Genomic DNA, 13,666 nt, shown 5'->3' with positions numbered 1-13,666 from the left:
AAGTTATTGTCTGGAAAATTGACTTTAAGGGAATCTGTCAGTAGGACTAATCATCCTAAGCCGTCGATAAGGGCATGTAGGTCATAGGAAGCTGAATAAAATGATACTTTGTTATCGGCAATCCGATGTCTTATTCCAGAGAAATCTACATTTTCTTAATATGTAAATGATCTGTTAAGATCTATGGGCCGGACACAAATCTCCCTGAGAATCAGCCTCCAGAGCTTTTATTAAATGAATGGAAGAGTTACCAGTGTGAGACATATAACTGTCACAGAACAATAGTTACAAACATACTTGCTGCAGCTCTCACAGCTCTGCTGTATTGCAGCACTGGCTGCCTGTGAGATGAAAGCTCAAGAACTGAGCGGACACCTGCAGATGTGTTTGAGGCCTCATTCAGACGTCCGTTTTTCTCACGTACGAGAAAAACAAATTATTTTGATCAGAGTTTGATCAGTGTGTGGTCCGAGTGTCATCTGTTTTTCTCGTATGTGGAGGGGAAAAAAACGTTTTTTTCACCTTCTCTTATGTAATAGTCTGTGAAGATCCGACCACACTAGGATGGCATCTCAGTGTGGTCCAATTTTTTCATTGATCTATAGACTTGTATTGCCGATTTTGATTAAAATCGGACATGTCTTTGCGATTTTCCAAGAAACTTGGGAGACTAGTCAGACAGGCGGGTCCCTGACGGCTTCTACTTGCCCGCTGCCATACACACTTAGGCCCCTTTACATGTCGTGATTTTTCCGGTACCGCAAAACCAGTATCGGTGCAAAGAGATAGATAGTTAGATAGAGAAAGAAGGTAGCAATCCAATTCAAATGCAAAATTAAAAAAAGTGGACTTTGCCCAAATGGCAAAGTTTTGGTCAACAGAACCTCTCTCAAAACAAGGTAAAAGAGCAACTAGTGAGGTATATATAGTTACAGACATTAGTTGTTTTACAGGACGCATTCCAGTATTGAAGAAAATGTGGATTCTTCATATAAATATGACGCCCATGACACTGTTGAACATAGCTCGCATGTGCGATTGCAATGTGACATAAGCAGACTCTCCCATATGTCAGTCTATCAAAATATGTGCGTACCATAGTAGACATGTGCAGTAGAGAATATGAGACGGCGCTGTTACAATCTTCTGAATACTGTGAGTGTAATTATTATTGGCTGAGTCCCATCTCCAATTAGGATGTACGCATGAGACTGATTATGAACACTTAAAGCATAAAGCACTTTATATGAATTCTACACTGTACTATTGTACTTGATATTGTATGATGTGTTTTCTTATACAGTATTCTCACTATGTAATGAAATGTATATTGATATTTCACTTATGGAGAATTTATGGAAATATAAATAAGCTTAAAGACATGTAATTGTACAACTAATATCTGTAACTATATATACCTCACTTTTACCTTGCTTGAGAAAGGTTCTGTGCACAGAAATGTTGCCATTTGGGCTTAATAAAGTCCACTTTTTTTCAATTTTGCATTTGAATTGGAGTGCTGCCTTTTCTTTCCATGCTATATATTATGGAACAGATTGGAGATTTGTCTGGAGGCCTGGCAAGCACTGTGAGTAGAAGGTAAGTAGTGTTGTTCCACAATCTCCTTTCTTAGATAGATAAATAGATAGATAAAGTGGTGGCCAAAAGTATTGGCACCCCTGCAATTCTGTCAGATAATACGCAGTTTCTTCCTGAAAATGATTGCAATCACAAATTCTTTGGTATTATTATCTTCATTTAATTTGTCTTCAATGAAAAAACACAAAAAGAATTGTCCTAAAGCCAAATTGGATATAATTCCACACCAAACCTAAAAAAGGGGGTGGAAAAAAGTATTGGTACTGTTTGAAAAATCATGTGATGCTTCTCTAATTCGTGTAATTAACAGCACCTGTAACTTACCTGTGGCACCTAACAGGTGTTGGCAATAACTAAATCACACTTGCAGCCAGTTAACATGGATTAAAGTTGATTCAACCTCTGTCCTGTGTCCTTGTGTGTACCACATTGAGCATGGAGAAAAGAAAGAAGACAAAAGAACTGTCTGAGGACTTGAGAAACCAAATTGTGAGGAAGCATGAGCAATCTCAAGGCTACAAGTCCATCTCCAAAGACCTGAATGTTCCTGTGTCTTCCGTGCGCAGTGTCATCAAGAAGTTTAAAGCCCATGGCACTGTGGCTAACCTCCCTAGATGTGGACGGAAAAGAAAAATTGACGAGAGATTTCAACGCAAGATTGTGCGGATGGTGGATAAAGAACCTCGACTAACATCCAAGCAAGTTCAAGCTGCCCTGCAGTCCGAGGGTACAACAGTGTCAACCCGTACTATCCGTCGGCATCTGAATGAAAAGGGACTGTATGGTAGGATACCCAGGAAGACCCCGAGACATAAAAAAAGGCAGGCTGGAGTTTGCCAAAACTTACCTGAGAAAGCCTAAAACGTTTTGGAAGAATGTTCTCTGGTCAGATGAGACAAAAGTAGAGCTTTTTGGGAAAAAGCATCAACATAGAGTGCGCAGGAAAAAAAAAGAGGCATTCAAAGAAAAGAACACGGTCCATACAGTCAAACATGGCGGAGTTTCCCTCATGTTTTGGGGTTGCTTTGCTGCCTCTGGCACTGGACTGCTTGACCGTATGCATGGCATTATGAAGTCTGAAGACTACCAACAAATTTTGCAGCATAATGTAGGGCCCAGTGTGAGAAAGCTGGGTCTCCCTCAGAGGTCATGGGTCCTCCAGCAGGACAATGACCTAAAACACACTTCCAAAAGCACTATAAAATGGTTTGAGAGAAAGCACTGGAGACTTCTAAGGTGGCCAGCAATGAGTCGAGACCTGAATCCCATAGAACACCTGTGGAGAGATCTCAAAATGGCAGTTTGGAGAAGGCACCCTTCAAATATCAGGGACCTGGAGCAGTTTGCCAAAGAAGAATAGTCTACAATTCCAGCAGAGCATTGTAAGAAACTCATTGATGGTTACCGGAAGCGGTTGTTCGCAGTTATTTTGGCTAAAGGTTGTGCAACCAAGTATTAGGCTGAGGGTGCCAATTCTTTTGTCTGGCCCATTTTTGGAGTTTTGTGTGAAATGATCAATGATTTGATTTTTGCTTCATTCTCTTTTGTGTTTTTTCCTTGCAAGCAAATTAAATGAAGATAATAATACCAAAGAATTTGTGATTGCAATCATTTTCAATACTTTTGGCCACCACTGTAGAGATCCGTGAGATATAAAATTAGTGCCATGCATGTGTAGTTTACCGTACTTGTATTTAGCTAATAAATAAATGAAAAAAATAACGTGGGATCCCCCCTAATTTTCATAATCAGCCAAGGTAAAGCAGACAGCGCGGGCTCATATTATCACCCTGGGAAGGTCCATGGTTATTGGGCCCTTCCAAGCCTATAAATACAAGCCCGCAGCTGCCCCTAAATTGGCACATCCATAAGATGCGCCAATTCTGGCGCTTTTCCCGGCTCTTACAGATTGCCCTGGTGTGGTGGCAATAGGGAAGATGGTAGTTGGAGTTGATGTCAGCTGTGATTTGTTAATGGGGTTAGTAATGGAGAGGTGTCTATCAGACACCCCATTACTCACCAGGTAATAAAAAAACACACACACACACACACACACACACACACACACACACACACACAGAAAAAAACACTTAATTTCTGACATCAACGCTCATCATCGTCGCCGTGTCTCGCTCAGTGCAGCGAGACTCGGCAGCACTGTTGAACGTTGTAGTCACTACACAGCGCCTATGAATAGCGGTAACTTTATTGTTATTTACAGACGCTGGAGACAGAATCGAGGAATGTGGACGGAGCTTCGTGGGAACATTTTGGGTAATAAATTGGTGAACGGGGGATAGTCTTTTGTTATTCTGTCTTTTTATGTTTTTCAGGTATCCTTTTCTGGAGTACTTCGGATTCGGTGGATTACTGTGGACCTCGATGGGATTTTGTTTTTTTAAACAAATTGGTGAACATAGTGTGGGGGAGTCTTTATTCAAATACAGTGGTTTTTTCTGTGTGTGTTTTTATTTTTTATTACTGGGTTAGTAATGGGGGTGTCTAATAGACACCTCTCCATTACTAACCCCAGGGGTTGATGGCAGCTGTGATTTTTGACAAATCACAGCTGACATCAATTCCAACTACTATTACCCCAATTGCCAGGGCAATTGGGAAGAGTCAGGCAAAGTGCCAGAATTGGTGCATCTCATGGATGCGCCAATTCTGGGGCGGCTGTGGACTTGTATTTTTATGTTGGGAAGCGCCCAATGACCAGGGACCTTCCCAGCCTGACAATATGAGGCCGCAGCGGTCTGCTTTACCTTGGCTGGTTATGAAAAACAGTGGGTCCCCACATAGTTTTTCCCATTTATTTATTAGCTAAATACATGTACATTAAACTACAGACACATAACACTAATAATATAGCTGATATCTTTCTATCTATGTATATCTATGCACATATAACACATAAACATCTGTAATTTCTATTCTGCCTTCTATTCTAGTACATGTCACACGGACAGCAGAGATGTCACACTTTATGTGATTCATGTGCGGGACGTATTGACGTCCGTGCTGCCAGAAAAAAAATGGACTTGTCCACGTGTGGGTACATGGCCTGTGTGAACACATGGACGTGTGCGCAGCTCCAAAGATTATAATGGGTGTGCGTAAGTGTCTCCATTACGTGTAAAAAAGGTCACCATATGCACTGGAAACAGTGACATGTGAAGGAGGCCTTATACACATGCAGGAAGAGACCTGTCACTCCAGGTCAATGGGCAAGGAGAAACCACAGTGTTAGGGCTCTTTCACACGTCCGGATATTTTCGGTACTGATAAAAACAGTACCAGAGATATCCGTGTGTCCATGTGGTCGCTCAGCGAGCGGTGTCCTGTCACTCACTGAGCTCAGCGCAGCTCAGGAGCCGCTCGCTGCAAGAGTCATTCTCCCCGGCTCCTTGGTGTGAGCGGTCGCATGGATTACAGCGGGGGACACTTAGGACAGGTGAGTATATGGATTTTTTTATTTTATTCTTATTTTTACAGATAGAGTCACCGGGAGCAGAATGCTACTCTCATCATGGTCCCCTGCTGGTGCTGATTGCAGCGCCAGCAGGGGACTATGATGAGGGCAGCGTTCAGCACCCGGCGCTTGGGAACAGCAATAACTGTACCGCTGATTCCCAAACGCCGGGAAGTGTCACACCGATGGCATCCGTGTGCGGCACGAGTTTACACAGACTCATTGACTTGAATGGGTCCATGTGATTTGTGCTGCTGGCCAAAAACCGACATGTCTACGTGTGTATCACACGGACACACTGACATGTGCGCAGACCCATTCATTTAAATGGCTCTACGTGTGTCAGTGTCTCCGGTACGTGTGGAAACTGCCACCACACGTACTGGACACACTGACATGTGAAAGAGCCCTTACACATGCTGCTGTCAGGTTCCCTTTAAAAGTCAGAAGAGCTACACAATAGGGCTACATCTCAAAAATTTCTGTGCGAGCAACATTTCTGACAAATTTTGCAACTGTTTGATGCTAGAAAACTCTCTTAGAGGGGGATGATAAATTCCTCCCATGGTGTTTTGCAGATTTTTGTAGCATTTTGGCTTTTTTTTTTTAAATAATCATGCTCTGGGATAGATATTTTTTCTCTACAATTTACCCATAAACTTTTCTATGGGACTTCAACCACACCAGAATAAGAAATGCATGCACAAAATGTTGGAAAATAAACATGAAAATACTTATAGAAATGCTCACAATACATAGTGACTCCCACATGTGCTTATTTTATTTTACTACAAATTTCTGTCTCTGCAATGCACAGGGTAAAATCTGCAATAAATCTGTGTTCACATGAAAATGTTTTGCAAACAAAATTGACAATGAAATCTGCATGATTTGTGGGAAAATTATGCCGCTGTGGATTCGCTGTCAAATTTTGGTTGCAGAAACTTGGTAGCATATATATGGCATTTCCATTAACGATTTCTTAGTTCTCTCTGTTGTGGGGGAAGCTGGAGTCCAATATATGCTTCCTATAGGAAATGTTATGCAGACTTAATTCATTACTGGACAGGAATAAAAAGCATTATGTGTAAGAAACATATGGAACTTGATATAGCCAGTAAGTTCTGCCATTCAGGACTGTGGGAAAGCTGGGTGGATATCTCCCTAGAAATAGTAATGTTTGCACTATAGATTTTCCCATAAATGTATAAAAGTTACTAGTATTTTTTTCTGTTATTTTTTTTTAATCAAAATGGTTGATTAGCCTAAGAAAAAAAGATGTACAGCATTATTAATACAAGTGCTTGGCTTGGCCCTCATCAGGACCTCCATCCTGGATGTCACCCAGCTTCTCTACAATCCAGAAAGGCAGGTCTAAGTATGCAGCAGCATGTTAGTAGAGAATGGAGCACATATGGATGTAACTCTGGATAGGGAGAGACCCTATAGAGTCTGTCATAGCTGCTAGGGATTGGGGAGGATTCCTTATCTGGAGGAAATGCAAACTGTGATCCCCATAGAGGATGATTAGTAATTAATGAATACAATAATGCGCTCAGGATGATCAGCAGACACTACCATAGACTCTAGGACTGTGACCTCTGTGGACGCGATCCACCTGTCAGGTGTTGGCTGCAGGGGGCTTCAGGTGACAGCAGGTGACAGCAGGCTCTGGGCTGCACCTCCTCCGCCTGCAGGCTGCTCCCCTCCCCCTCCCTATTGACTGATCAGTCAGGGCTGGGCGTAGCAGAACTGATCACAAAGTCTCACCCCGGAAGCAACAGGTAAATTGCACAGAAGACACAAGGAGAAGATATGTAAAAAGGAGAGATCTGCAGATCTAGGCTTCTCAGCTGATAAGATCCCCCTCTACCACCACCTGAATGTGAAAGAGGAGAATGGCTGTAACACAAGAAGTTGTGCTGAACTTTCTGCTGGAGCAGGGAGGAAAGGTGAAGAACTCCGAACTGCTCAAGAAGTTTAAGTCTGTTGTGGAGTCTCCTGACCCTGAAGAAAAAGCAAATAACCGGGAGCTCTTTAAGAGGTTAGTCAATAACATAGCAGTGGTGGTGAAAGATGAGGAGGGCACCAAGACTGTAGTGTTGAGGAAGAAGTATACCTACTTACTGGAAGACAGGGTGACATCAAGCACCTCAGTTGAGAAGAAAATAGACAGGGACCTTAAAGAAGAAGAAACTCAACCTGTACCTTTCAGTGACAACATAGAAGAGGCAGCACCCAGCTATCAGGAGACAAGGACTTCTCAGCAGGATATATCTGACCCTCAGTCCATAGAGCCAGAACTACAAGACACAGCTTCTGCTGAAACTACTGACACAGCTCAATCTGACAACCTAGATGAGGAAGATCCAGAAGACCAGAATGAAGCTAAAAGGGAGTCTGTGTTTGACATTGTGTCTAGAATGGACACTGCCGGACCAGTTCTTCTTCCCAAGGCATGGTCTGATGCCCTTCCCAAAGATCAGGTCTCAAAACCGCACATGCTGCCACTACGTTATGCTCAACCTTCCTTTGAAGAAACAAACCAGAGTGAAGAAAGTCTACTCCAACAAACTGACCAGCCTAAAGCTATACAGGAGGCTTCAGTCACTATTTATTCCAGGTCCCCTAAGGTGGCCAGGAGGCAGTTTGATGATACAGACTCAAAGTCTCCCCACATGAAGAGGTCATCCAAAATGATCAAAGTAAGTGAGGAGACCAAATATTCAGATGAGGTACCTCTGGAGGCATCCGAACACGAGTGGTTAGTTAATTCAACTAATGGTCGGTGGAATCATAAACTGCTTGGACTTATCATGACTGACAGTGACTTGGCTGGTAAGCGAGACTTTATATCTGGATTTACTGCATTGCACTGGGCAGCCAAGAGTGGCAACACAGAGATGGTGAAATTATTGTTTGACCATTGCCGAAAAAGTGGTAGTAACCTCAATGTGAATGCAAAGTCTTTTGGGGGGTATACACCGCTACATATAGCAGCTATACATCAGTGTAAAGATGTCATCATTATGTTAACTAGAGATTATAAGGCGAACGTCAACATCCGAGATAACAGTGGAAGAAAGCCATATCACTACCTAAAGAAAAGCTCCCCTGTACAGCTCCGGTTTATTTTACATGACCCTGCTGCTTCCAATGTAGAACATGCTATCCCAGTGAAAAGAAACTCAAAGGTTGCGACTTCTATATTGGGAACAACTAGTGCATTCCTTGGCGTCCTTTCTGATGACATTGCGTTTCATGACTTGACAAAAGGCCTCAAAAAGCCTGGATCTTTAAATAAGTTCTTTACTGCACCTTCTGGAATGAAAAAGAAGCTGAAGGCAAGGGACAGCTACCCATCAATATCTTCTCTTTGTGAAGAACCAGAAGAGCCAGAGGAAATTGTTGGAAAGCGCCGACCTGTTTCTGAGTTTTTTATCCATTAGTTGACTTTTTCGCCAGTAGCCGGTTCCTCGCACGGATATTGGAGTAACTGCATGTCCTCTTATTGGGTATAAGTTTGCCTCTATTTAAAAAGGATCTGACACCAGTCCTGACATGTTTCCATAAATATTGGTATACTTTATGGAATATCAAATTCTGTGTTATGATATTCCTCTGTTGTTACTCTTGAAAATTGACAACTGTGTGTTACTACTCCTCCTGTCAAAAGAGACTTGTCCCTGCACAGTCTGACACTGTTCACTGTTGATCATGCCAGACTGTGTAGGGACACCACAACAACTGGTAAAACCCTTCAATTTCTTAATTTCTGAATTTTTGCAGAAGATCATCAGCAGAAATTCCTTTTTTGAGGAGTTTTGAGATTTGGAGTGTTTGCTCTGTTTCTGCTCCAAAAACTCTCTACAAAGCCAACCTTATGAACAGCACAATGCACAGTTTTAAGAAATGTTACCGAATTGTTATTTCATGAAGTGTACAAGTATTTACTGAAGGAGAACTAACACGCCCTTCTCGGTGGTACCGGTATATGTGCGTTCTGTTTTTATTCTTTCTTTCACAATAATTTTTTTTATCTGGTGTTTAATTCAATTCTGAATAGCAGGATGTTGGCTGAAAAGTCAGAGCTGAGCTGAGAAATGTTCTTGTATTGCTGTGTGCTGTTTTTGTTCTGTCACCCACCTCCTAACATGTGGCTGGGACAGCTTTAAAATTAGCTTCTGACACCTACATATTTGGGTTGTGTTCTATTCATATCAATGATGGTATTTATTGTCAGGTCACTGAGAAAATACCTATTGCTCATTAATTCAATGGCCTCACAAGTTCATAGTCTATAGAATTCTGGCCATCCCAAAACTCCTGCAGTTTTTTTTTAAATTAAATTATATATCCTTTTCTTTCTCCTCACCCAGGCGTCTTAGAAATGCATAGTTCCTGCTCCCTCCCCATCTTCTCTCTCTACCTAATCCATAGAATGTCTGACTTACAGTATGTTTCCACTGTTCTGCTTCCTTAGTCGTTCTCCATTCTAGTAGATCACCCCGATCAATAGATCATGCTATAGATGGCCATAAATGAGCATATAGGATCTCCTTCTTTCAATGCTGGAGGAGTGACTGTGGGAATGCTAACTATACTTTGGTTTTCACTTCTCTGTGTGAATTTCCTTGTTTTTTTTTTCCTGTTATCGGTGGCAAAGCAAATAGTTCGAGTAACTTTTTACACACAGATAAAATATTTACAATTTTTAGGCGTGTTCTGCTGTTTTGCCCTAGGACAATAAGAAACTGTTTGTCAATTGACCTGGTTGCCTGCTTGAACAGGTAGTATACTATTTAAGAAAATGTGTGCTACACATGTATATATTATCATAGGTAATATACCATGTTTATTGCTCGAGGACAATAAAAAACGATGGCCCCGATTTATCAAGAGCAATGATTTTCTCGTCGGTCTTGAAGAGGGTGCTTGTTGGAGTTACCCTATTGATTCGTTAGGAGGTGCACCCCTCTTCATAAATCGGAAAGTCTGACAAAGTGCGTGCACCTCCGTGTGCCACACCAGTCATTTTACTCCATTCCCTGACTGGAGTAAGCTTTCTGCCACAGTTAATCTAATTTGACGAGCTGGGAAGTCACACCCCCGTCCCGACCCAGCATCGCCCATTTTGGCAGAGCTGGGATAAACTGGCATAAAAACGCCAAAAGTTACTAAATTTTCCGCTACTCCAAGTTGCACCAAAATTTTTGTGTTTTTTTTCAAAAGCGATTTAAGCTGAAATTCTAGCAAAATTGCTTTGATAAATTGGCGCCTTTGTTTCTTTAGTGACCTGGTTGCCTGTTTCAACAGGCAGTATACCTACTATACATATATAGTATACATTTTCTATATACATAAGTAGTTTATCTTGTTGTTCGTTGGGGTTTTTCCCTTCATGCTCATGCAAAATTAAAACTAATTATCATCCTTTGAACTTTTTTTTTCCTTATAATGATGCGTCACCTAATATCCTATTTTGGTTTTAGCACTGCAAATATTCTCTTTCACAGCTATTTGATAATTGAACCATATAATGTGAAGAAATGGTTGAGATTACTCGTGGAAGCATATAATTTCTAATTGCCGGTAGAATTAAACTCGTGTCACATGGCCACCTCATTTTAATTTATATTTCTCAGGACTATGACTCTTGTGTGACTGATATTGCACAAAATACTTATCAGGGATTGGGGCTGAACCATGAAAGCAACATTACGTTTACGGGGCAGAAACTGGAGCAAACTCCGTGGCCTAAGGCTGATGCTAGTAAACATAGGAGTGTTTGTCTTTCTTCTTCTTAAATATGGATCAAATAAAGTTTTAATGAGTAATAATAAAACCCATGTTTTAACATCAAAGTACCACCTTGTGTATGTCAGTGGTAAAACAATAGGCTACCATGAGGTCTTTGAGCCGCTACAAGTGAATGGAGCTAGTTCACAAACAAGGTGGCGGCCATTACAGTTGTTGTCACTGATCTTTTCAACACGGCCTGGTTTTATGCCAGTGAGTTTGCAGTTTTATTCCTTTCACCACTAAGGACTCCGTGCTATATAAACAGTCTTAGGCTTTGTACACACTGCATCTATGCTATACTTTGGAGAGATGTTCCTGAGGTGGCCACCATCAAGATGGAAGGCACCCATTCAACATAGGGATGCAATGTAAAAACACCCATAATGTATTATATAGTATTTTTGCAGGGGCCCCTTGTATAGTAAAGCACAGTCTAAAACTAATGCAGACAAATCCATGGCCGACAAGGTTAAAAGAACATATTTTGGCCTCCACTTGGTGTATAGAGGCCTATGGAACCATACCATTATGTGCCAGGAAAGGCTCCCTACTTATGCTGCAGGCCAAATTAGTTCATGCAATGTCAACTTGGCCTTAAAGGTCTTTTTCCAGTTTTAAGAGTGGTCCTAAAATGATCAGATACTAGTATAAAACCAAGTACAGATAGTATCCCCCCTCCACAGATCCAGTGCTGGCTTCCCGCCACCGCTCCAGTTTCCATATTTTGGCTTCAGCGATGACTGCAAATATCAATGTTGCAGCTGATCGCTGAGCTCTGACGCTTTTGCCTTCTACAGAGCCATAGAGCTGAGTGATTGGCTACAGCGGTGATGTGTGCTGTCAATGTGATGTCACCACTGCAGCCAAAACACACAGCTCGGAGCAGCGGCTGGGAGCCAGTGCTGGACCTGGGGAGGGGGAGTAGTGAGTACTATCAGTATTTGTTTTGGGACCCTTTTCAGAATTGTTTCTGGATGTGGAAACAACTTCTGTGAAGCTAAGTGCATGTAATATTAGTGTCTGTTTTGGGTGCAAAACTTGGACATCAGTCCACCACAGGGTTTCATTATAAAAAATAATGCATAATGCAAAATAATATATGTTTGTGGTAGGCTTCTGTATAAGAAAGTTGTGTTTTTCTATGGAATAAATGTACAGTATTCTAGTGCCTACTAACCAGATGAAGGAGAAAAGGACACTTATTGGTCTCCATCCTATAGATGAGGGTCTATGTAAACCCTGTAGTATACACCATTGACTTTTGCTAGTGTATACATTTGGCTAAATGCACACATACATGCCTTGCAAATATTTCACTGGATATAATAGAGCTGAACCACTAAAAAAAATCATCATTTCTTGCTCTTCACATCTACAGTCTGTCCAATACAACAGCCCTCTCTTAGTTTTGGTTGTCCAGAAATATTCAATAATTTCTATATGAATAAGCCAACTTTGCTTGCATTCTATTGTTATGGCCTCTGCCTTAGTGAACACATGCCTAGTAGTTCTCAGTTTGGATATGTGTTGAATAGGGGCAGGATGTGCCATATGTACTTTGTAGTTAGTGATGGTTGTAAATGATGTAATACGTATATTATCTCTGAGCGTTTCTGGTTTACAATAAATGTTATACTGGATATTGCTTCATCTTGCCTTGGTGTTTGCTGATCAAAGAGCTAAGCTGCAGTGATGATTAGCTTAAGTCCTACTCATGCTAATGTTCAAATACCATATGGTAGTATTTGCCTTTAAAGTGTACCTCCTGTTTCAGGAAACTCAAGTAGAGAATATACCAAATACTTTGTGAAGGTGTGGTACTCCATTTTATCTACTAAGATCATATGTTTCAAAGCAATTGTTTAAAAGGAATTTGTCAGCACAAAATGACTGATCAAACCAAGCACAGGCCATGTGCACCCTTGGTGTGGCCAAACAGTTCATTGCATCTTCCCACCTAGATGCAAAACAAGTATTGTCACAATCCTCTTCCTTTATTTATAGCACTGGCTTTACAGAAGTCAAAGGAGGGCGGAGATGGATGGAAACCAAATGGTGTAAAGGCGCGTTAAATTGTTTTTGCCATGCCAAGAGTTTACCGAGTGCCTGTGCTTGGTTTCAATAGTCATTTTCTGCTGGCAAGCTCCTTTTAATTAGACCACAACAGTTTTTCAAGCATTTTTAAAGGACCTACTGGCTCTTGAAATTCTGTTAGCAACTGTGGACTGTTAGGAGCATTGTGATGTGGACACATGTGTGACCACAGTCCTGTATGGTTGCCCAGAGTCCTCTATGCTTGCCACTATCACAGTTCTTTGTTGAAGTAAGCACACCATGTTGGACACACTCATGTAAGCAGGTGACCAGATGCAACGCACAAATGAGCACAAGTTGGGAACAGGCTACAAAACTATTTAGTGCTTCCAGTATGGCGGGAATTTGTGGAACTGGGGAAGCAGCTCAACAATAGTAAACAGCACAAACACAAGTGGGTGATACAATGCAAAACACAGAATAAGCCTTACAGTTCATTCAGAATAATCAAAGAAGTCTCTTAAGATTCTACTAGTATCCCTTCTAGGGATTGGTATAGTACACCCGTTCCTCGGAGAGCTGCTATGCTAGCTCCTCTTGACACAATGGCTGTAGTGGGGGTCACCGGATATTCCAGGTACCCTGCAAGTCTTCTTAATGAAGTCTGTCTATAAATTAACGCTGAGCCTTCTTCGTCCCAGCTGATTCCCACCCCAGCTGTTGTCCTTACCCATGGCCAGCCCTGTACCGTACGTTGGT

General features: G+C 41.6%; 1 protein-coding gene across 1 annotated transcript; it reads left to right on the top strand.

Moving 5' to 3' along the window:
* Window positions 1-6,801: 6,801 nt before the first annotated feature.
* On the top strand, window positions 6,802-12,513 carry SOWAHA (sosondowah ankyrin repeat domain family member A). The gene has a single exon (XM_073651231.1). The coding sequence runs from the start codon at window positions 6,970-6,972 to the stop codon at window positions 8,518-8,520; it is 1,551 nt and encodes a 516-aa protein (XP_073507332.1). The 5' UTR covers window positions 6,802-6,969; the 3' UTR covers window positions 8,521-12,513.
* Window positions 12,514-13,666: the final 1,153 nt, after the last annotated feature.

This window comes from Phyllobates terribilis, unplaced genomic scaffold (assembly GCF_046119375.1).
Source record: "Phyllobates terribilis strain yellow unplaced genomic scaffold, ASM4611937v1 Scaffold_11__3_contigs__length_659146591, whole genome shotgun sequence".
NCBI lineage: Eukaryota > Metazoa > Chordata > Amphibia > Anura > Dendrobatidae > Phyllobates > Phyllobates terribilis.
Note: the sequence above shows the minus strand (reverse complement) of the source record. Positions and strands in the feature narration are given on the sequence as shown.

Coding starts and splice junctions, on each gene's coding strand:
- SOWAHA (XM_073651231.1), top strand. CDS start 6,970: ATGGCTGTAACACAAGAAGTTGTGCTGAACTTTCTGCTGGAGCAGGGA.